The sequence below is a fragment of the Monodelphis domestica genome, chromosome 2 (genome assembly GCF_027887165.1).
Source record: "Monodelphis domestica isolate mMonDom1 chromosome 2, mMonDom1.pri, whole genome shotgun sequence".
Classification (NCBI taxonomy): Eukaryota; Metazoa; Chordata; class Mammalia; order Didelphimorphia; family Didelphidae; genus Monodelphis; species Monodelphis domestica.
This window is the reverse complement of record NC_077228.1, coordinates 411,987,622-412,012,262: the sequence shown is the minus strand read 5'-3', so window position 1 is coordinate 412,012,262 and position 24,641 is coordinate 411,987,622. Positions and strand designations below refer to the sequence as shown.

Here is a 24,641-nt window from a genome sequence, read left to right as displayed (position 1 = left end):
TATTTATGTTTTACATACATACACATAATATATTCAGTGTATACATGTGTGTTGTACACACATGCATTTCATGTTATATGTTACATATATAACATGCATGCACTATGATACAATTCTGCTATGCTAAGTCTAATACATGCTATGTACACATATTTACATATGTATTTGCATTTTTGTGTGATGTGTGATCTGTTATGTCATGTGTACTATGTAATATATGATGTTATGTATGTTGCAATGTATTTTGTAATGTAGTTAATATTGTAATGGAGGAGATAAAAGAAGGAGGGAAAGAGGGGAGAGAGAGTGAAGGGATTATTTTTCTTCTCCATTACTTATGAGGAGAGGTAAGCCAGGTGCTGTCTCCTTAGAAAGGATGTGACTCCAATGAGATGCTATCTTGAGAAATGGAGGATGGGAGACTGGAGAGGGATTGATTCAATGAGGTGGCACTCTGCCTCCCTCAGAGGAGCTTAGGGCCCTTGATGTCAAATCTCTGTTAGGCAAGATGACTCCTTGTAATTTCCACCTCCCAAGGGGACATCAACTATCAACCCCTGGGAGTTTAGGTATGGCCAATTGTCAAGGAAAGAAGGGCAGTTTCCTTGGTCAGAGATATTGAGTCACAGGGGTTTGGAATCAACCCCCTTCTTGCGAGAAATATGACAAGCCCAGGGTTTTGGGTTGTCACAAATAAAGACAGGATTTCGCTGAAATCCTGTCTCACACTATTTTAATCTAATCCCCTTGTTAGATTATCTAAGACAGGCCCAAACCCAAAGTTCAAATATTTCTAAATGATTTATTTGGGGTCAAGTGAGGCAAGTAATGGCAGAGGTGTGAGGGAAAAGGGAAGTGGGTGAAGGGGAGCCCTAAGGGTTTCCCCTCTTGCAGATTGGCCTTCAGAGTCTAGAGGCCAGAAGCTTCTGGGTCCTGGCCTCTCTTTTTGCCAACTGCTTCTTGATCCTACTGTTAAAACTAACTAAATCCTAAGGTACAGTTCAAGTAACAGGCAAGGGAGAGAGAGATCCAAAAGAAGGATCTGGTTGGCTTTGGTCAGAGAGACTCAAATGTAAATCCTTCTTGAGAATTTAGGTAACTGTTGCTGAAGAGTCTCAGTGGAGGTATTTTGGGGTCCCAAAAGGAAGACAGGTCCCAACTGGATAGGCTCCTTCTCAGCTTCCAGAAAATCCACCTTCCTCCTTCACATCCCAGACTAGAAGCAGTCCTGTCAGTTGGCTTCAGAGTTCTATACACTCCTCAGAAATGTCAGCATTGGGGGCAGCTGGGTGGCTCCGTGGATTGAGAGCCAGACCTAGAGACCGGAGGTCCTGGGTTCAAATCTGGCCTCAGACACTTCCCAGCTGTGTGACTCTGGGTAAGTCACTTGACCCCCATTGCCTAGCCCTTACCACTCTTCTGCCTTGGAGCCAATAGCCAATACATTGGCTCCAAGACAGAAGGTAAGGATTAAAAAAAAAATGTCAGCATTCTTTTTGCCCCTCCTCCACTGCTCTTCAGGCTAAATCTGTCAATCAGCCTGACTTCTCAAACATAGGGTCTCTCCTCCTTACTCTACAGTATATTACCTTATCTTATCAATCTTAAACTCTAATCTATCTAACTATCTATCTAACTATATAATCTATCTAACTATAGCCCTATCTTATTAAAATCTCCTATAACTAATCTTATTTACCTATACTATTACTATTCTAAACTAACTAAATTCTAAGTAGCTAACTATTCTTTGTTAGTAACTAACTACTAATTCTAACTAAAACTACATAACTAATTCTAACATTGTTAGTACCTAGCTATACATTGTTTCATTCAATAGTGAATCAATGTATCCTAACCATGTTTATGTTTCTGTGTATGTTATTATATTGTTATTCATGCTATATTATGTTGTGTTGTGTTAGTGCTATGTTAATGTTACTGTTACATGCAATATACTTATCAAACTTCAGATTATTCCTCTTCTCATCTTGTTTGAAGTACTCTTCCTCTCCAAAATCCATGGTAATAATATGTTCTGGTGAATGCTTATGAATATATGTTATGTTACTATATTACATAACCCAAATGCCTTAGAATCATTAGTCCATCAATTACTTGATCCTCTTCATTGAAAATTCTCTGCAAAGTCTTTATTTGCTTAATATTTGTAAGTCTTAGTCTCTTTACAATGTCCATCAATTTTCTGAATCCTTCTCTTCAACAGTAATGTCCTCTTCCATCCAAATGTCCTCTTCCACTGGAATTGTGCTCTTCTTACTGATCTTTTTGACTGCAGACTCCATTTGACTTATGAATCTCAGCTTTCCATGAATTATTCTTCTTCATTCTCTTCTTCAACAATTCCTATATTTTCATTATCAATTCCATGAGCTAATTTAACATGGGAACAATGATATCACAAATCTCTTCCTAATACTTTCACTGAAGATGGTGAAAGTAACACAATTTTATAAGATCCTACCCAACTTTCTTGTGTTGCTGATGTTTTTGCAGATTTTTTCACATACATCATATCACCTGATTGAAAATTATGAAGAGAATAATCCAGTGGGCCAGATCAATACTCCCATATCATGCAGTTCTCTAAGCTGTTGTTGCAATGCACTTAAATATGAAGCAATGTGATAATCACCACCTAAGAGAAATGTATAAACTGTCTTACAAGTCTGCCTGTAGTGGAACATGTCCAAAAATCATTTCATGGGATGATACATGTAAATCTGCTCTTGTTCTCATATATAGGTAAAACAAAGCTATGGGAAGAATATCTGGCCATTTTAGATGTTTTAGCACAAATTTTCCCCTCCATAGTCTTGAGTTCCCTATTCACATGCTCCACTTGACCTTAACTTTATGGATGATAAGGAATATGATACTTAGGTGTTATTCCTAGATTCTCATAGAATCTTTTTAGAATCTCTTGTGTAAAATGAGATCCTTTATCACAATCTATGGTAATTGGTACACCAAACCTAGGAACAATTTCCTTAAGTAACACTTTCACCGCAAAGCTAGCTGTATTAGTATTAGATGGAAAAGCTTGAGGCCACTTTGTTAATTTGTCTACAATTACAAGACAAAACTTGTATCTTCCAGCTTTTGACATGTTTATGTAATCTATTTGCGAACTCTCAAATGGACAATATGCCAAATGTCTACCACCTAAACCTTTCTTTCTGAATGTACCTTGATTGAATTTTTGGCAAACAGAACAACTAGTGCAGATCTTATTTGCAATAGTACTTATTCCTGGTGCTACCCATTGCATTTTTACAGAATCTACTATAGCTTAAGTACCAAAATGACCTTTTGTGTGAATAGTTTGACACAAATAGGTATATAAATCTTTTGGTAACAGCGATTTTCCAGTGTCTGGAACTCATTCCATCTTCATTCCTTGCTCCAAACTTCTCCTTCCACTTCTGAATTTCTGAGTCTACATAAGCCTTTTCTAAATCATCAGACTCAGTAGTTGACAAATTCATTATATATACGGGTGTGTTCCAGGCTGCATACTTAGCAGTTATATAGCTCTATGATTTCCTTTAGAAACTAAATCTCTGCCACAAGTATGACTTCTGCAATGGATCACTGCTAGCTGTTTAGGTTTTTGAATAGCATCCAACAACTCAGTTATTATTTCTGCATGTGCAATTAGTTTTCCCTATGCAGTAATAAAACCTTATTGTTTCCAGATCTTTCCTGTTACATGACATACTGAAAAAGCATACCAAGAGTCTCTAAAAATAATAGCACTTTTACCCTCAGCTAGAAGACAGGCTTGCTTCAATTTCACCAACTCTGCTCCTTGAGCACTAAGATTACTAGGTAATGAGCCATAGCACAATGTCTTGAATTCTATGACCACTGCAGCACCAGTACCTCAAATTCCATCCCACAAATATGAAGAACCATCTGTGAATAATACCAAGTCTGGATTTTCATTTGGAGTGACTTTCAAATCCATCCTAGGCATATCTACTAGATCTATTACTTCTATACATTCATGTAATGGTTCACCATTCTTTGGCAAATCAGGAAGCAGCATAGATGGATTCATTACAATACATCTCCTCAACTGGATGTTCTCACTACCCAGGAGAATAATTTCATACTTAGAAGTCATTTGATCTGAATAAGCTTGAGTACAAAACTTCCTCATTAGTGCTTCTATTTGATGTGAACAAGATACAGTCAATTGTTACAAGGGAATCACTTTAAAAGACATATATATATTAATTTAAGGTCACCAAGGAATCAGCTATGTAATTCCTAAATGAAAAACTCAAGTCAGCCGTCAGCCTTTTTTGGAGTTTAATTACAATAGGAGTAAGAAAGGAATTAGAGATAGAGAGAGAGAAAAAGGGAGAGAAGGGAATAGGGCTTAAATACCCCTTCTGTTTAGGCTGGGCCAAAAGGCCCAAGCCCTTAGATAGCTGGGGCAAAGAAAAGAGATCAGTCCCTATTACTCACGTGTCCAAAATGGAGAAACAGTCTCAGAGGTCCCCACCTTCAGCTTCCTTCAGAGCACGCCTTCTCAGAGCCCAGGAACCACACTGACCAAAACCTCAACAACCTCCTCCCAGCCTTCAGACCCCCTATCTTTAAGGAAACCATCCAAGTTCCTCCCCTCAGTCCTTACATCTACCAATCACCTGTCCATCAATTTCCCTGTGCCAATGGAGGCTCTAGCTTAACCCAGGACCGCCCAGAGGTTTCTGGCTTTTGCACATGTCTGTTGAAGGTTATATTTTCAAATGATTAAATCTTTACTCCTTTGCTACAGCCCTTTCTAAATCCTGTTAACTTGAGTAGGGTAGAGATTGGAATAATTAAATTTTGATCTAGGCTGCAGCCCTTACTCAATCCTATTAGGACTGAATAGGGTGGAGATTTATTCCAAGTATCTCCATTGTATCAATTCTAAAATCAATCAAGACTCAAAGAAATTCCTGTTCTATGCTTAAGCATAGGTCAAAGTCCTTTCCATTGTTCAGCAAAGGGTTTCTGTCCTAAAGTAATCTTAAGAAGGGAAGAGAAGGAACCTCCCATGCCAATGGGGTTCCCATTCCAATAGACTATCAGTAAGAAATTTTCCAAGTATGAAATATCCCAATGGTGAAATTTCCAACATTTATAAGTCTAAGGAATTTTGAGGTTTACACAATGGACATCCCAAAACTAAATCTGCTGACTTCTGGACTAACAATGTAACAGCAGTTACACCCCTTAGACAAGGTACAGTACCTGCAGCTATTGGATCAAGCTGACAACTATAATATCCAATTGGATGATAACTTTGTCCCAAAGTCTGTGTCAGTACCCCAGAAGCAATTCCCTTTGGTTTCATTAACAAATAGTTGGAATGGTTTTGTATAGTTTGGGCTACCCAAAACTGGAACTGATAAAAATGGCTCCTTTAAGCTTACTTTAGGCTTGCAGATGTTCAGGCTTTAGTTTCAGACGTTCATGTTCTTTATTCCTGGTTAAATCTGTTAGACATTTTGTTAGTTCACTATATCCAGGTATCCATTGTCTACAGAATTCAGTTGTTCCAAGAACAGCTCTGAGCTGCTTTTTGGTCTTAGGAGCACTCAGTTTCTAGATATAAACTACTTTTTTCTGTGTGATACTTCTTGAACTCTCTGATAACACAAAACCTAGATATTGCACTCGAGGCAAAACCCATTATAATTTTGCCTTGGAGATTTTATGCCCATGCTTACATAATTTTAACAAAAGAATCTTGCTATGTCTCAGACACACCTTTGCTTTTGGGGATGCAAGAAGAATATCATCCACAAAATGCAACAATTTACTTTCTTTGAATTTTATAGTTTTCAGATCTCTAATTAGATTTTGTGAAAATTAGCTGAATCAATATAACCCTGCAATAAATGAGTCCACATCCACTGAGTCTTTTCCCAGGTAAAAGCAAAGATCTTTTGAGAATCCTCATGAATAGGAATTGAGAAGAAAAAAAAGCTGAGCATAAATCTACCACAAAAATATCTTGCCTGACTTGGAATGGAAGAAAGTATAGCAGCTGGACTTGGTATAACAGGATGAGTTTTGATTACGTAATCATTGACTACTCTTAAATCCTGGATAAAATGATATACCAGTTTCCCATTCTCATCCAACTTTGGCTTTTGGATTGGAATTGGAAGAATAGGAGTATTAAATTCTGAGAAGCAAGGTATTATGATCCCTTGTTGGATTAGGGATTCAATGATTGGTCTAATACCCTCAATTCCTTCTTTAGTCAAGGGATATTGAGGTCCTTCCTTAGTTCTCACTGACCGGAGTTCTCTGACCGGAGTGGCTAATTTCAATAAACCTACATCTCTAGAAGACTTTGACCAAAGATCCTTAGGTATATCCTCAGGTATTGGATAGATTGAACCTAAGTCACCCTCTATACTGACTGAATCTAAGAACAGCAATGGAAATGCTTTCAGAGATTCTTCTAGTAGATGCAATGAAATATCACTAGTTATAGTACATTAGATTGTTGCCTTCAGCTTATATAATAAATCTCTACCTAAAACAGTGATGGGCAAACTTTTGAGCTTGGTGTGTCAAAACTTACCAAAAAACTGAGCATAACTCAGGTGGCGTGTCACTTCAAGAAAAAAAAAACATAATTTTGTGATATTTATAGTTTAAATAACAAGATATGTATAATTGTAACATATAACTATATGTAATAAACCAAAAACTAATTATTTAAATTACCTGCTTAGTGACTTCTTTGTTCATCTGTCAGTTGGTATCTTTTGTTGGTTTTGATATTATTTAACTTGTGTGTGGTGCCAGGAACTAAGATAAGTGAAGGGGAGGGGGAATTCTTTAACTAACCTGCCTATTAGTGACTTTTGTGCTGCTGAATTTCATTGGCTAAATCTTTAGTTGAAGATTGGTATTTTGTACTCTTCAAGCCCAAGCAAGTACTACTAACTTCATCTGTCAATCTGTTTCTTTTATTGGTTCTAATATTATTTAACGCTGAAAATAAGTTCTCACAAAAGTACATAGAGGGGAAAATTGTGAGTAAAGTCATTGCTATATTTTTCAGGGTGCTAAAAGTGTTTGGTAATCGATTCCAAGCACTCCTCCATTGCATGTGGGCCAGAGCCCCACCCAGTCTTTTGCCCACCCTGCCCTGCCCCTCCCAAGTTGGCTGGCCTGGGGGTGCTGTAAGAGCAGTGGCTGCAGCCCACCATCCTGCCTACTCTCGCCCACTCCTTTTGTGTGAGCTGCTTCTCCCCTCCCCCATGGGAGCCCTACATGCCCCAGCTGTCTGGCGTGTACCACCTGCTGCTCACCCCCACTCCTGAAGCCAAAGTGTGGAGCAGCCCTCCCCCCTGGGCCAGGCTGAGTCATGGCCATGGCTGTGAGCATGTGGCTCCTGGGCCCCAAGTTGCACTGAGCCAATATGAGCCCATTTGTCATTGAAAATAGCTACATGTGTCAGCACTGACACATGAATCTTTTAGGTTCACTATCACAGACCTAAAAGATTCATTGGGCATTCTGGAATACAAAGAAATGCATGCTCCACAGATAGTGGGCCTAAAGTAATCATTTTTGGTTATAATATTGCTACTCTTTTCAGTTTACCAGTAACACCTATTACTTCCATTGTACCAACAGCTCTACAATTCTCAGGAAAACTTTGCAAAACTGATTTACTGGCTCCGGTATCAACCAGAAGGTTATAAATCTGGTCTCCAATAGTTACAGATGCATGTGGTTCTGTACTATTTGGTGGTTGAAATGTTTCCAACAGTGGAATTAACACAGTAACCTAAGTACAAAGCTCAGTCATTTCCTCACCATCCAAATTTACATCTGCTTGAATTGCATGATATTCCCAGGATTTCCCATCTTTAACATCTTTATCAGCTTTTCCACTACTCTCATTGGTCCTTATAAGCTCTACCTTGGTATCATTGCTCCCATTTATAATCACATTATCTTTATCTAATTTACATTCTTTATTATTTTCCATTATTTCACAATCATTAGAATTTACAACTATTTTTACATTACAATTTTCTTTTCCCTCACAATAATTACATTATCCTTTGTTTCAATCACATTATTTATAAATTTATTAATCTCCACTTATCTCCACTACATTCAATTCCATTTATTTCCAATCCATTTTCCTTTAATTCTTCAAATACTTGAGAACTCTGGGTATACCTTCATAATAAATATGACCCTTTGTTTTGATCACCCTTATATCCACTAACCACTTGGCTATATTTAGGTCTCACTCTAGATTTTACCCACTCTTGCATTATGTTCAAATCAGATGGTTGAGCTCCCTGACAGCAAGCATTTGGACAATTATTACCATTATTCCTTCTTTGATAATAACAATAATTATTATTATTCCAATTATTATTTCTCCATCCAGTATTATTATATTGCCTATTATACCCATTATTCCTATTGAAATATCTAGAAAATTGTCCTCTGTATCTATAATCTCTTCCAAAATACCAGATCTCCTTTCTCTTGACATGTGTTGATTATTTGGTTGCACAGATCTAAGTGCCACCATAGCTTTTATTTCTTTGATCTCACTATCCCTTGCTTTACTTTCAGCATCCCTTAATTTTTTCTTTAAATCTTCTATCACCATATCTTTGTCATCAAAAGGTCTATCCCCATTTTCTGAATATACATATATCACTTTCCATTTTACCTCCTCTAAACTTAACACTTCCTAGTCTGGACAAGTGTTCTTAAAAAAAACGCTTTATCATTGTACAGGCATTATTTACAAACAGTCTTTTGATGTGGGCAATGGTATCATCTACCATCACATCAAGACCTAAATGTAATTCTACAGCTTCTATAAATCTGTTAAAGAAACTAGCTGGTGTTTCATCTGGGGTTTGCTTTCCATTTTCAAATTTGGACTATGCATTGGGATGCCTAGAGTGCCTTTTCGTGATCTCAATTATTGATCTTCTGGCCTGTTTCATGATTCTATAATTAGGCATTGAATTCATACCCAATTCCTCATAATTTTCTGGCCATAGGGTCAAAGGTGGACTATTCCTGGTCTCCTCGATAAACTCACTTCTCTCTCTCTTTGCAATCCCTCCATCAATAAGAAAAAATCAACATAGTCCGGGTCAAAGATTTTAATTGCCCTCTGGAATTCTTTGATGACCCTACTGGGCTCATCAAAAAAAACAACAACAACAAGGGGTTCTATGCTTGTTTCCAGGTCTTCAGAAGTGAATCACTTATGGGTTTTAATATGAAATACTCTATCCTGAGAAATGAATCGTAGTATATCTCTTAGAGGAAACAGATTTATTTGGATCTTATTTAATTCAGCAGCCTCTCTAATTTAGATTTTTTTTTAACATTTACTTCATTTATATCCTCAACCATAACATTTTCCTGTAAACCATATCAACACAATTATTTTGTATCATTCCATCTTTAATACATTGTTCCATAGCTTCAATCTTTGCCTGCATATTAGCATTTATTTCAGTCCTGAATCTCTAGTCAGGCATTGAACTATTGCTCTCATTTTACCAATAATTCCAAAAAACAATTTTCTACATTTATACAGAACCAATAAACATAAACTCACAAGAGGCACATAGGAACAAATAGTTCAGATTGTTATACACATCAGTTTCATCCAATTATAGCCTAACAGCATGTAACAAAATTCTGGAAACAATGTAAAAATTGCATAGGAGATATACAGGAAACAATCATACAGAAACAGTAAAATCACATTAATCATATCTCTCGTCATTATGCTGTATCTATGTAGTATCATGTAATACAGTATAGGATAGGTGGTATTAGTATCCCCTTTGAGTACCAAAAAGAATCACCAACAGAATAGAAAAAAGAAAAAGAAACTGTCTTCTTTAGAGTTCTAGAATCTTGCTCTTCTGCCCTGCAAGATTTCCTGCTCCTGCTTTGCAGCTTGCTCTTGTTCCTGCTAATTTCCTATATCCTTATACAACCTTGCATATTTGTTCACTCTCTGTGCCTGTCCAAAAAGACCCCAAGAGTTTCCTTGATCATAACTTATACCCACCTCCCTGGCATCACTTCTTCTGGGTCTCCCTGTTTGGATAGACTTGATCTCAAGCTGGATCAGAGGCTGGTCTTCCAGATGCCAAGAGTCACTTGGGACAAGATGATAAGTAAAACTACAGGAGACTAGATTGACATGCCCCCTTCCAATAGAAATGGCAAGAAATTGATTCGATTATGATTCCAGAACTGGAAAGGGGGGCTGGGGAGAGACATGAATTTTTCTTCTGGATACTTAGGCATGAATCATAAGGGCCTTTGGGGCAGGACACAAAAATCTATTTCATTCTCTCTCGTAATTATTTTTCCTGAAATGAGTTTTTTTTTTTTGTAACAGCAATTTTCAGAACTCATTTAAGGATATATATAGGTGTGTATGTATCTCTACATGGGCAGAGAAGTGGCACAGGAATAGAGTGCCAGGCCTGAAATCAGAAAGACTCAACTTCTTGAGTTCAAATCTGGCCTCAGACAATTACTAGCTATGTGACTCTGGCCAAGTCACTTAACCCAGGTGGCCTAAGTTTCCTCATCTGTCAAATGAGCTGGAGAAGGAAATGGCAAATTCCTCCAGTATCTTTGCCAAGAAAACTCCAGATGTGGTCATGAAGACATGATGAAAATTACAGAACAACAAAAAAAATATATACACATATACATATATATGTGTGTATTCACACATTTTTTCATGAAATGATTTCTGAAAATATGTGCATTTATATACAATATATAATTCTATCTAACATAATTATAATATATATGTATTTATATTTTTCTGAAAGGAGTTCTCAGGATTTGTTAGGCATTATGTTTATTTTTATATGTTTCCAGATGACACATATCATATATTATCTAAAAGTTATAGTACATAATATCTATTACCTGGAAATAGATAATAAATATATCTTATCTGAAAACATACACACGTATTCATATACATTATATATACCTTCTTGTCCATATGTTAAAAAACTATCCTTTGAGAGGAACCTTCATCCTCTGCTTTGACTTCTAGTTATTGCCTAGGAATGAGAACATACTGACTCTGCTTACATTTCTTTCCACAGCTCTTTCAGCTGGATCAAATGGTGAGACTGATTTTTTTTTACCTTTTACCTATTTATAGAGGATTCTTGTTTGTTTTAATACCAGGGCTTGAGGGAAACAAAGTCTGATGTGTTATATGCCAAGCTCTAGCCTCCTTGATCAATTAGCTTAAAGGATTTTAGTCTGTGTTATGGTAGCCAAAAGAGCTATAAATCACATTAGGTACTCATTTAATTTTTCTGCCTTAACTAGATTTCAATTGCTGTTTCCTGGTGGTGAGCCGGTAACCATATTTTTTTGAAATATTAGCTTTGAATACATTCAGCTTTCTTGTTATTATTGCCTATGTATAAAGCTAACTATTTTGTAGCTTTTCTGAGGGAAATTCTCAATCCAAAAATTTTACTCTGTCACCTTTCTTGGACTTCATACTCCAGCTGCCATTGGTCAAAGCTCAGAGAGTACAAATAAATTTTCAAAATTAGTCCAAGGAAATCATTATGAGGAAGACAAATGTGCTCCACAAAGTTATAATGTGAGTCAAATGAAAACAATTTTTAAATTATCCATGCCCTGGATTATGCCATGTTTGCTCCTTTTCACTGGATTATTATATTATTGTGTGGGTAAATACATGAAACTGACTTTTTATGGGTCCTAATCAAATATCCCTTCTCTCCCTTCTGAGAATGTTATTCCTGAAGGCTAGAACAGGACAGAAGACTTAGCTTCCTGTCCCATCTCTACCAGTAACTATTTGTATACCATCAATATATCATTTTACCTCAGTTTCTTCATTTGTAAAATGACCCCTGTATGGATTTCAAAACCTATTATCTAAAAGTAATTGTTTAAAAAATCCCTTAATTATTTATAGGAAAAAATTCAATCTACAATTTTCATTCTTTTTCGAATTCTAGGAGTGAGCAGAAACAATCTTAAATAGAACACACCTTGGCTAAATAGTCTATGCTTTACTCAGTACATATAAGCACTGTAGATTGTTTTCATTGAATTTGAACAAAAGGGCAAAATTGAACCAAATCTTTAAGCAATATAATATTTATTATCAGGAGCATGCATGCCAAAGACCCCAAGCAGACAGACAGCTCCCTCTTTTACAGGTTTTGGTAAATACAGATCAAAGAACAGAACAGAGTAGCTGACATCATGGGATTGAGTACAAAATGACTGGTTACAAAGCTGAGGTGCAGGAACCAACATGATTGATTGGAAATTTGGTAAGGGAGGCTATTAACAGACCCCTTCTTCTCCAATGGAACTAAGAAGTGCTCATTGTTTGAGTGCAGGAGCAAGATAGCATTCCAGACTTTTGGACAGCAAATCAGACTTCCTTGACGGATAGGTTGGTGGCATAAAACTATTAGGTTCAAGTTCCCTTACATTCATTGGCACTCTCCAAGGGCTGCAAAAATTTGTTTTTAAACTTAGCCTGTTACAGGCCAGCTAGATTTTGCAGTTACAGGACCAAAGTGATTATTTGTAAATAAAATCAATGGGAAAATGATACAAGATCAATTTTAATCTTCTCAGGGTGAAACATGATAGAATCAGCTTGGACTAATATTAGTTGTCCATTATTTAAAGGATCCCATATTGGTATCACAGGAGTTAAAGTAAGAGTAGACCATAGAGATCATCCAGTCCAACCTCATTTTCTTAAAAATGAAACTGAAGACCAGAGAAATTATGTTACTTATCTGAGATCATGTTAGGAGATGGAGGAGTAGGTCATTTGGATCCTACCCCAGAGTTCTTTCCACCCTATTAACTAACCTACTTCTTCCTCCACTAAGACTAATGCTGTTGATAATTCATCCCAAGGCCAAGAAAAATCAAGTGCATTAGAGATTTCCATGTAAAATTAAGGTTACTGTTTCTACCATTTTTTACATTCAACTAAAGCAGAATGCAACTTTATTACATATTTGCTACTTGCCTGCTAGGTAGCAAGTGATTAGAGCACTAGACTTGGAGTCGGGAAGATTTGAGTTCAAATCTTACTTCAGACATTTAATAGCCATGTAACTCTGGGCAAGTCATTTAACTGTTTACCTTGGTTTCCTCAACTATAGCTACTATAAAGTAATTGTGAAGACCAAGTGAGGTAATATTTGTAAAGTGCTTACCACAAAGTAGGTGTTATATAAATGCTAGCTATTATTATTGTCATTATTATTATCTGTGTTTAGCGATTTAAACACAAATAGAAAGAGAAAAACAATCCCTGCCCTCAAGAAGCTTACATTCTAATAAAGGAAGTCAAAACATAAAAGGGAGCTGAAAAGCAAATAAAGGAAAGAGAGTACCCAGAGGGAAGGAGATGGGGTGGGGGGGCTAGAGAAAATATTGTGGAGATGAGTCAGCATTGCAGTCTGGAAAGGGATGAAGCATGAATTAAGCAATGGATTTGGACTTGGAAACCCAGTCCTCCAGCTTGCTATTTACTCACAGTAAGACCATGAGCAAATTATTTAACCATTTTCAAGTTTCTTCCTTATTTTCATTTATACAATGGGCCAATGATACTTAAACTCCTTCACAGAGTTCCTACAAATAAAATCAGTCAATCAGCAAATATTCATTAAGCACCTACTCTATGCCAGGCATTGTGTTAAGCACTGGAGTTAGAAAAGGTGACAAAACTATCCCTACTCTCAAGATGCTGATGGTTGTACAATGCTATGAACATGAGCTAGTTTCTTATGGAGTGGACTTGGAATTTCATCCATGTGGCAAGTGCCCAGAGGGACACTCCTACCATTAGTTAGGTACCTGGTTTATAATTCTTAGTTAAGTCAGTCAGTTGGCAGCAATTATTAAGTCCTTACTATGTGCAAAGGACTATGCTATACCCTAAGCATAGAGACAAAAGGTGAAATAATCCCTCTTCTCAAGGAGCTTTTATCCTAACACAAGAGAACATGCATATAAACAATAAATACATACCGTATATATACAATATAGATCATTTGAAATGCTAGGGGGACAGTAGCAGCTGTGGGTGGAGTTGTAAAGGAAAGTTTCATGTAGAAAGTAGGAAGTAGAGGCTGAGTTGAGTCTCAGGCCATGCTGCCTTTTTTTTTTTAAAGTAAAAAACCTCTACCTTCTGTCTTAGAAACAATATTTAGTATTGGTTCCAAGGAAGAAGAGAGGTAAGGGCCAGACTATTGGAATTAAGTGACTTAACTAGAGTAACATAAACAAGAAGTATCTGAGGTCACATTTGAACCCAAGATCTCCTCTCCAGGCCTGGTACTCTATCCACTGAGCTGCTAGCTGCCTCTGCCTTTATTATTATTAATAATAATGAGAAAATTGATACTAGCATATTAAAACAGCTATAAAGTAATCTGCTGGCTCAAAAAAATATGTATTGCTATAAAACTGGCAGATCTGATGGAATTTAGGTGACTACTAGGCCACAGATTTTTTCAAAGTAATTGAAAGTCATTCTGTGTTTAAAGTTGAGTGTAACCTTTTCCAGTGATATTACTGCTAGTGACTCTAACAGGATAAGAAATAAAGAATCTTATTCTCAAAGGAACCTATTTTCAACATTTCAAAAATTGTTGGCTTCAATAACTGATTGTTAAAAATTATAATTTTTCTCCCTTCCTTTATGAACAGAATATCTTAGGAGCATATCCTTGCCAGTCCCTGTGCTTGTGGAAGATACAAGCAGCAGCAGTGAGTATGGATCCGTTTCACCTGACACAGATTTAAAAGTGGATCCCTTCTCTTTCAAAACAAGAGCCAAGTCCTGTGGAGAAAAAGATGGGAAAGGAATACGGACACTCTTTCTGGGGTAAAAACTTGACTTGTTTGGAATGGATGGAGGAGAGAGAGACAGCAAGAGAGAAGGAATGGAAGGGGGGCTAAAGAGGAAGGAAGGAGAGAAGGATGAAGAGAGGAAGAGAAGGAAGAGGGAGGAGGTTGGGAAAGAGAGAGAATGGAAGTATAAATTTGTGCCTTTATTTCATAATTAAATGTAGATTTTAGTGATTCTATAGGTTGTTGTTTGTATATTTTTATAGTATTCCAGATGAGAATTTTGAAGATCACAGTGCTCCCCCTTCCCCTGAAGAAAAAGATTCTGGATTCTTTATGCTAAGAAAAGACAGTGAGCGAAGAGCCACTCTCCACAGGATCTTAACAGAAGACCAAGACAAAGTTGCAAGAAATCTAATGGACTCATTGGCTCAGGTAAAAAAAAAAATCACTGCTATACACAATTTTGAAATTTTGGTAGCAGAGTCAGATAGTTGGACAAGTATTTGCACTGATAATAAGCAAAAATCACACAATCACAAAATCACTGACTTAAGATTTTTAACGTCCTAGAGGCCATTGAGTTCAACCCTTTCATTTTACTGTGGAGGAAGCAAGGACACAGCAATAAGTTGACTTACACAGCTAGGCAGTGCCTGAGTCAGGATCTGAACCAAAATAAAAAGGCTGCAGTGTGGGGTCAGAGCTTGGGAGACCCACTGAAGAAAGCAAAGAAATGGAAGTTGAAAAGCCATGTTTCCAGCTCTGTAAAATAGGAATGGATCATCATAGTAAATACTTCCCAGGGTGGTTTTGAGAAATAAATGAGATGATAATATAGGGCTTAGGATTGTAGCTATAGAACTGTAGGGGAAATTAGAGGTCATCCACAGTAGGGCACCACTATCTGTGGGGATGTTCTAAGACCTACCATGGATGGCTGAAACTTCTGATAAAAGCAAATACCTGCTCACCCCCTTTATAAAATGATTTTCTTGTCCATAAATATGTATAATAAAGTTTAAATAATAAATTAGACATATAGTATGATGTTACTAACATTAAAGAGCCATGAGAAAGTACATTGTATATTGTTATACAGTACTGTACAATAGTTCCCCCTTATCCTCAGGGGATATGTTCCAAGATGCCACCCCCCCCCCAGCCATGTCTGAAACTGAGTCAGTTCTTGCTTTAACTTTTAGCAGCTGATAATTTTACAGTATAGCACTGTGCCCTCTCTCCCAACTCCTGACCTGTGGCTTGGTGCTCTGTAGCCTCCCCACTTCCCCCCACAAAGAAGACATTTTAAAAAAACCCACCAATAAAAAAGTATAAGGAGAAACCTCGCAGACAGGCCTTTGCCCTGGCAGACCTGTGATGCAGACAGGAGTCCTTTGCCCACACCGGGTCCAAGCTTCCAATTCCTCACTTCCTTGAACTTCCTGTCCTCCCTCATTCAGCAGCAGCCCCCTTCCCACCTCCTTCTTCCCTTGGAGTGATAATGGGGAACTGAAATTTCAGAGAGCAGAGCCAAAGATAAGGAGGGACTTCTCCAGCCTAATTTCCTCACTTTACAGAAAAGGGGCTCCAGTCCAAAGGGCCTAAGGGTTGAATGGCAGGACTTTAAGTGGGGTCTTCATGATATCAGGTCCAGCATGCTAGACCACTCCATGATGCCTCACCCATAAGCTCAGGAGAGATCACAATCTCCATTCCTTTGTTCCACAAGTTTGAGAGTGAGGCATTGAATTTTTTAATTATTTTCCCCAGAAACAGCCTTTGTTCACGGGGCCCATATCTCGAGACCAATCCATAAATTTCATTTAACCCTACAACATGGTAACTTAGGACTTCATTGGGGCTCTATCCTGGGCTCTCTTTATTCTTTGCCCCATCCCTCATCACTTGGTCATCTATCACATCAGCCACAACTAATGCTCCCTATGCAGACCATTCCCACATGGAGTACATAAGTAGACATCCCAGAGCCATCTCAGAACTCCAAATGTCCAAAACAGAACTCATTATTTCTTCCCCCGAACAGTCCCACCTTCTGAGCTACCCCATTACTGGAAAGGGCACCTCCTCTTCACAGTGGGGCTTCCCCAATCAGGGTCACCTGCTGTGTCCGGGGCCATCACCGGCCAGCCTGACTTGTACCTGCAACTGGATTTCGATGACTGACAGAGAGAGTGAGGTGGCTAACTTTGTGCGATTCTGCCTCACTCCAGTCTAATTTACACCAGTCGTCAGACATCACCAGCGAAGCCATCTTGGTCCTCTCCCGGTATGACGTCAGAGTCATCGTCATGAACTAATCTTCCAAGAATCAAATGAAAAAACTCTTCCGAGCCAGCTTTAAAGCACTGTTCAGATATCAGTGCCTCTATTCCCAACTCCTGACCTCACTTCTCCCACCCCTACCTCCATCCCCACCCCCAGTCTCCCCATTTCTACCTGTATAGCCTCCAAGCGTCCTCTTCCCACCAATCACAGGGGTCCGCTGTTGATCCCGCCCCACAACCCAGCATGCCTCAGACTAACTGCTGCTTCTATGGTAGAAGAGTGGGAAAGGCTAGTCCCTGAGGCTAGGAACTGTAGGAGCAACCTCGCTGCCCCTTGAGGTGGTTTTAGCTTTGATAGCTTAAGCTTTATACTTTATACTACAGAGTTTTAAGCTATCAAAGCACAAAACCACATCAAGATCTTCTCTGGCCCCTGTATTCCTATCACAGTCGCTTTTCTAATTCTGGAGACAGATGGACTTAAATTTTCTTCAAAAGTAGAGAGACTGAATTTTGACTCCTGGATTTGGTGTGAGAGACATAATAGAGGAAAGGCTAGTCTTGGAAGCGGAGAGATTTGAGTTCAAATTCTAGCTCAGGACTTTGCCAACGCTAGACAAATCATTGAATCTCTTGAACCACACTTACCTCGGGCTCGGTTATCTTTCCAATTCTCTCCCAGTCCCAAATCTGTGACCCTACAAATCAAGTGTTATTATTATTGCACTTTTAGGGATAATGAAATGGGGAAGGATGAAGTGTGACTGGCCGGCCGGAAAATGAGTAGCCATCAGGAAAGAGAATCGGTTGTTTTTGCAATCAGACCCAACTGGGACCCCCTGGGCTTTGTCCATGGAATTTTCTTGGCAGAGGTCCTGGAGTGGTTTGCCATTTCTTTCTCTGGTATATCCCCACTTTTACAGATGGGAAACTGAGGCAAATAGGGGTACAGCAACTAGATCAAGTTATATCTAGAACTTGGACTCCAGGCTTGGTGATTTATCTACTGGAACATGCCTAGGAATGTCCTAATAAGGACGACCCACAGCTTTTATTTATTTATTTATTATTTATTTTTAGAATTACCCTGTGACCAGCTTTTCTTTGAATTCAGCTGCTCTTTTTTACCCTGGCACTTACCACAGGGCACCACATATATGGGCCCTTAATAAATACATTGTCTATGACTATATTTTTGCTGTTTCTGCTCCATAGAGTAATGTGGGTTTCTAGTTAAAAAATGCCATTGATATGGAATAGCATTATACAGGAAGATTATGTTTGCTTATTAAATGCCAACTATTAATGATTCTGTGAAATATCACTGACATTGATTGAATCAGCTTCTCCCCTTAATAAAACTAATCTGTGGTATATGTTAGGCCTCTCTTCAAGATACATTAAGGAATATCCAGGGGGATACATGAATTTGGGCCAATATTATATAAGCAAGATAAATGGGAGCTAAAATGATACCATATAGAGAAAAACTGTAGCACTAAATGTTCCTTCTTAGGACATTGGTACAGGGACAAGAAGCAGCATGTTTTTCAGTTATAAAAACAAAGCTAATACCAAAAAAGTTTGCTATCTAAACTTTTTTTCACAAATAGGCAGAAGATTTTTTAGGAAGATAAAATGTCTGAATAGCTAACATGTTTTCCCCTGACTACATTTTTTTTGGCATTATTATGATTTTATTTATTTTTCTACCCAATTGCAATTTAGTTTTGGTTCAGAAAAAAAATAGGTTTTGCATTCTTACTGTAAATTAGTCAAAAGAAGGGAAAAAAGAACAAGTTGTTTTTTTTATTATTATTGATAGTTACAAGTATTCCTAGAGAAAAGCTTTGCATGTACAATTTGAGCATGTAATGCAGGTACCCTAGATATTTTATAGAAAAAAAGGGTAGTCCCAGATACAGTTCTATAGAGCCTCAGAATGTATAACTCTAGAATCTAATTCAGGAATGTGTCTAAATTATCAGTGATTTGAAGATTTAGTATAAAGAATTTGTATCTTTAGAAAGAAATGAGAAGGGGCAGCTAGATGACTCAGTTGAGTCATTTTGAGTCAGACTTAGAGACAGGAGGTCCTGGGTTCAAATTCGGCCTCAGATACTTCCTAGCTGTGTGACTCTGGACAAGTCACTTAACTTCCCATTGCCTAGGCCTTACCACTCTTCTGTGTATTGGTTCTAAGACAGAAGGTAAGGATTTAAAAAAAAAAGAAGAAGAAAAGGAAAAAGGAGAGTTGTTCATGATCTCTGATCCCCAAAAAACAGAATTTTTCCTTCTTCCGATTGTACTGGAGAAAAGGTTTGGGGTTGGTGAAAGAAACAGGATCTCGGAAAGACAGCTGATGTTTAGGGTTGGCTCAGAGAGAGGAAAGGGGGTTTGAAGATTTTCCCCCTTCACTCCTTAGCTATGGCTGCTCTCCCAGATTTTCTCTTGTCCCTCTTGTCCCACCTCCACTACTAGAGACCAAAGGATTTCTTCTTAGGAAGATGTCTCCGCCTTGATCTGTTCACTCCCACTTGATTCACAGCTGGGGAAAAGATAACTACTTTAATGTCAATTAACTAAATCAGGGTAATACAAAGGAATAACTGACAGGGAGAAGAATGAGAAAGGAAAGTGGGGGAAGGAAGTCCCTTTCTCTAGCTAAACCCCTTTTCCCTCCCTCCTTGAGTTTGAGGGGAACTCAGGCTTTGGCAGCCTGAGCCCACTGAGAGATAGTCAGGTTGACTGACCCTGGGTTTGGCCACTTGACCACAGTTCAGACCCAGGGCACCAGGAGCTGAGGTAAAGTCTGACAGAGATTCAAAATGCCTTTCCTCAGGTTTCTCTTCAATAGTCTTTTCAATTGGGAAATGTTGGGGGGAAGGATTTCCAGTCACAAGCAGGGAAAAAGTGGGTAACCTGCAGGAGAAAATCTTAGTCAGCCCTCTCTCTTCAGCTTCTCCAAACTGAGTGACCAACTGCTCTTCAGAGGGAACTTTGCTTCCTCAAGATTCCAGCCTCCTGGGGCCCCTCCCCTGTCCAGGAGATCAGATCCACACACTCTTCAGCTTGGCACTTTTCTTATGTACCAGACTCTGTCACAAGGTCTAGAACATTCTCTCTACTTTTTGTCCTGTGCCTCTTTTATTCCCTACCTTATAATATATTTATCTGTACACATGTTATATTAGTCAGATGGCCCAATAGATAGAGGTCTGGGTCTTGGCCTAGAGTAGCTCAAAACACTAGCTGGGTGACCCTAGGAAAGTCATTTAACCTCTGTTGGTCTCAATTCCCTCAACTGTAAAATGGGGACAACTAGGTAGCTCAGTGGATTAGGAGCCAAGCCTAGAGGTCCTAGGTTCAAATTTGACTTCAGGCACTTCCTAGCTCTCTGACTCTGAGAAGTCATTTATCATTTATTGCCTACCAAATACATGTATTGATCCTAAGAGGGAAGGTAAGAGTTTTTTAAAAAGCAAACAAAGAAACAAAAATCCTGATATTAAGACATACACTAAAAAAAAAAAACAGACACTTTTAAAATTGTTTTTATGTGTAATTGAGGTGGAAATAATAAAATATTGTAAATAATCAAATAAATTTCCTTTTCACTCTGGATTTAACCATGCCCAGCTGAAGTTCTTCTTTTCTAGAATTTTGTGTGTCACAAATATAAAAAGATAAGGAGAAGACTTTTATGGAAATAACATTTCTCACTCAGAGTAAAGGGGAAAAAAATTTGTCAAAAGTCTTCTATTTTATTTTTGAAATCTATTAAAATATCTTTGTAATCATCACTGACTAAAATCATTGGTGGGATGAAGGAAATGTTACAGGGACAGCTATGTGACTCAATGGGTAGAAATCCAGGTCTGGAGACAGGAGCTACTTCTCAACTGTGTGACCCTGGGCAAGTCACTTAACCCCCATTGCCTAACTCTCACTGCTCTTCTCTCTTGGAACTAATATTTAATATTGACGAAAACAGAAGGTAACAGTTACACACACACAAAAAAGAAGAAGAAATGTTGCAGAGATTAATTGTTTACTTAACAAGTTGATTTCTTTACCAGGGAGCTGAGGAGCCCAAACTAAGATGGGAACACATCACAACTTTAGTTTCGAGCCTCAGAGAGTTTGTGAGATCAACAGATCGAAAAATCATTGCCACCACGTTGTCAAAGCTGAAGCTGGAGCTGGATTTTGATAGCCATGGCATCAGTCAAGTCCAAGTGGTTCTATTTGGTTTTCAAGATGCTGTAAGTACAGTCCCTCCCAATCCCAGTCTTTTTTTTTTCTTCTATTATTCTTTAAAGTGCTGAGGCAGCTCAAGTGCACAAAATAAAGCATTGGGTTTGGGCTTAAAAGACCTCAGTTCAAATCTGGCCTCAAATACTCCCTAGCTATGTGAATCTCTTAATTAAGAGAAAATTAAATTTCCCTTAATCCACTGAAGAAGGAAATGGCAAACCCCTCCAGTATCTTTACCAAAAAAATCCTATAAGGGATCATAACAAGTCTGACACAACTGAATGCCTGAAAAACAATTCATGAACCACACGGGAAAAAAACAGGAATTATCTTCCCTTAATTTTTCTTTATTAAGAAGAAATGGGAAGCAACTGGGTGGCTCAGTGGATAGAGAGCCACGCCTGGAGTTAGAGGAATCTAAGTTCAAATTTGGCTTGTGGAACTTCCTAGCTATATGACCCTGGGCAATTCACTTAACCCCATTTGTCTAGCCCTTGTCCTTCTGTCTTAGAGTTGTTGGTAAGATAGAAAGTAAAGATTAAAAAAATGGATTCCAGTCACAGCTGATGAAGCATTTACTTTCTCATCATCATATTTAGAAAAAAATATAAAAAACATCTTTTCAGAATTTTTTTTGGAGGGAGGGAGTTGCAGAACCAAGAAAACCACATATAAGACAGTTATCAAATGCTGTACCACATACGTGTATACAGTACTATAAATATAGGTATATTTTATATACATATATACACATATACATAAAGCATGTTGCAAACCTTACATAAGCAAGTAAAGAAAGAAAAGCTAGGGTTTTTTGTTTTTTTTTTAAATACTATTCTTGCATTATGCATTTGTGTTCCCTTGCAGCAAACCTAATCACCATGGAAAACAGCTAAATTTACAAACATCTCCCAGAGTTGAACTTTGTGCTTATGAAATCATGCAATAGGTCAACATCTTTATTTTGATGGCTTTAGCAGTTCCAGCCCATTCTTCAGCTGGGCCTTTTCTTTGCACAAGAGTGCGACATCTGGTGGTCGTTGTGAGTGAACACTCACTGGCCCCTTCTCCAGATAACCAGTACTTTCTTGCAGTGAGTGGCCCTTTGGCTTCTGGGGAAGTGAGAAATTGAGAATGATTTTGTAGCAGTAGTTTGGAGCAGCTGGGACTGAAGACCTGTCATTCAAACGAGAGTATTCTATTTAGAATGTGACCAGGAGAAGCAGTTGGGGGCAAAACCAACTGAAGCTAAACTTTTCTGGCTTGAAAGAGGGAAGAAGGCTGTTCTCTCTTGACTTTGGAGGCTGAAGTCAGAAGGCTGTCTTTGGCTTTGAAGACAGAAGATTGAAGGACACAGTCCAGCTCTCCCTGATTTGCTCTGTTGTGATAGTGACTGAACTTCCAGACCTATCAGCCATTTCTCTCAATTGAACTATATTTCACCATCCTCCAACCTAAGATTCATCTTAGTATTAGGGAAACCCCAAAATCCTCTTTCCTTCCATACCTATCCTTCCTTGTCTTCCCCAAATAAAACCCTTACTTAAGATAAAGAAAAGAAAGAGTATTTCATTTGAGACACTATAAAACTCACCTTGAGTTGATTTAAGAGACTAATAGAAGATCAACAAGAAGGGGGAGACCCCCATTGCCTAGCCCTTACCACTCTTCTGCCTTGGAGCCAATACATAGTATTGACTCCAAGACGGAAGGTAAGGGTTTTTAAAAGAAAAAAAAAAAGAAGGGGGAGGGAATAAGGGGGGAAGGGAGGAAGAGTGAGGAAGGGAAGAAGAGGGAGGAGGGAAAGAAGAAGAAAGAAGATAACAGCCTGATCTTTAGTTATCAATTACCAATCACAATAGTCCCTTATTACACTTCTCTGCTATTGTGGTTTTTTCCCCCCTAAATCCATCCATTTTAGAAATGTTTTTTATTCCCTAGCTAGTAGTGTACTCCAGACTTCTGGCCATCACTGAGTCAACAAAAATCCCACATGACCCAGGAAGAGAGTTTGTTTTTCTCTCTAAAAGTACATTACTACAGCATGTCCTTCCTGTTGATTTAATAGACTTGCTAGAGCTTGATATAGGGATTATCCAAAAATAAGACAGATAATAAGACAGTCTATCTTAACTGCTTACTATGAATTCTCTACCTTATTGCCATGAGCCTTTACAGGGCTTGGAATACCCAACAGTGGATGACTTTTGGGTGGTTTATGGGCTAAAACATCTTTACAGAATTGTACTAGGTAGCCAAAGAATTAAATTTGCCATGGTTGTTTCCCAATGCACTTAATTGTTTCTCTCTGCAGTCTGATTAATAGTTTGTTTTGGTCCCTCATTTAAAAGGGGGAAGCTAGGTGGCCAAGTGGATAGAGCCTTGGGCTTAGAATCAGAAAGGTTTATCTTCATGAATTCAAATCTACCTCAAACATTTACTAGCTGTATGCCCTGGACAAATAACAGCTAGCACTATTTGTCACCATTCCTCCTCTGTAAAAAGGATCTGGGAAAGGAAATGCCAAGCCACTCCATCATTCTGCCAAGAAAACCCCAAAATGGGATCACAAAGACTCCGACCTGACTCATTTAAGAAAGAAAAAAGAAAAATTTTATTGTGTCTGTAACATGTTAGGCACATGCTAAATGCTTTACAAACACTATCTTATTCGATCCTCACAAGCATCCTGGAAGGAGGTGCTAGAATGATCCCCATTTCATAACTGAGAAACTGAGGCAAACCTCAGCCCTCGATTGCCACCTCAGTCTCTCACCACTAATCCATTCTTCAAGCAGTCACTAAACTGATTTTCCTGAAAGACGAGTCTGGTCCTGTCACCCACACACCCTTGTAAGAAAACTAGGGGTTTCCTCTTGGCTTCATATCAAATATAGGATGTTCTGTTTGACTCTGAAAGCCTTCTGTGACCCAGCCACCTCCCAGGTCTCCAGCTTTCTCTCATGCCTTCTTCAGTTCAGCCTCACTGATCCACAAACAGGATAATCCATCTGTCCCTCCTCCGCTGAGACTACTGAGTCCCAGCTAAAATCCCAGGAAGTTTTGCCTCCTCTAAGTAATTCCAGTGCTTTCGCTTTTCCAATAATTTCCTCCTTATCCAGAATAGAGCTTACTTTCCAAATA

At 38.4% G+C, this 24,641-nt stretch overlaps 1 protein-coding gene across 4 annotated transcripts in view; it reads left to right on the top strand.

The window, feature by feature from the left end:
* Window positions 1-24,641, top strand: part of MAP3K5 (mitogen-activated protein kinase kinase kinase 5) — a 314,935-nt gene that overhangs the window by 258,934 nt on the left and 31,360 nt on the right. For 2 of the 4 annotated variants that reach the window (XM_001380729.5, XM_056818868.1), the window contains exons 21-24: window positions 11,181-11,201; window positions 14,812-14,989; window positions 15,219-15,387; window positions 21,320-21,505. In XM_001380729.5, coding sequence (XP_001380766.3) covers window positions 11,181-11,201; window positions 14,812-14,989; window positions 15,219-15,387; window positions 21,320-21,505 — 554 coding nt within the window. The remainder of the gene's footprint in view (window positions 1-11,180; window positions 11,202-14,811; window positions 14,990-15,218; window positions 15,388-21,319; window positions 21,506-24,641) is intronic. The other 2 variants (XM_007484616.3, XM_056818867.1) reach the window with 1 other exon arrangement.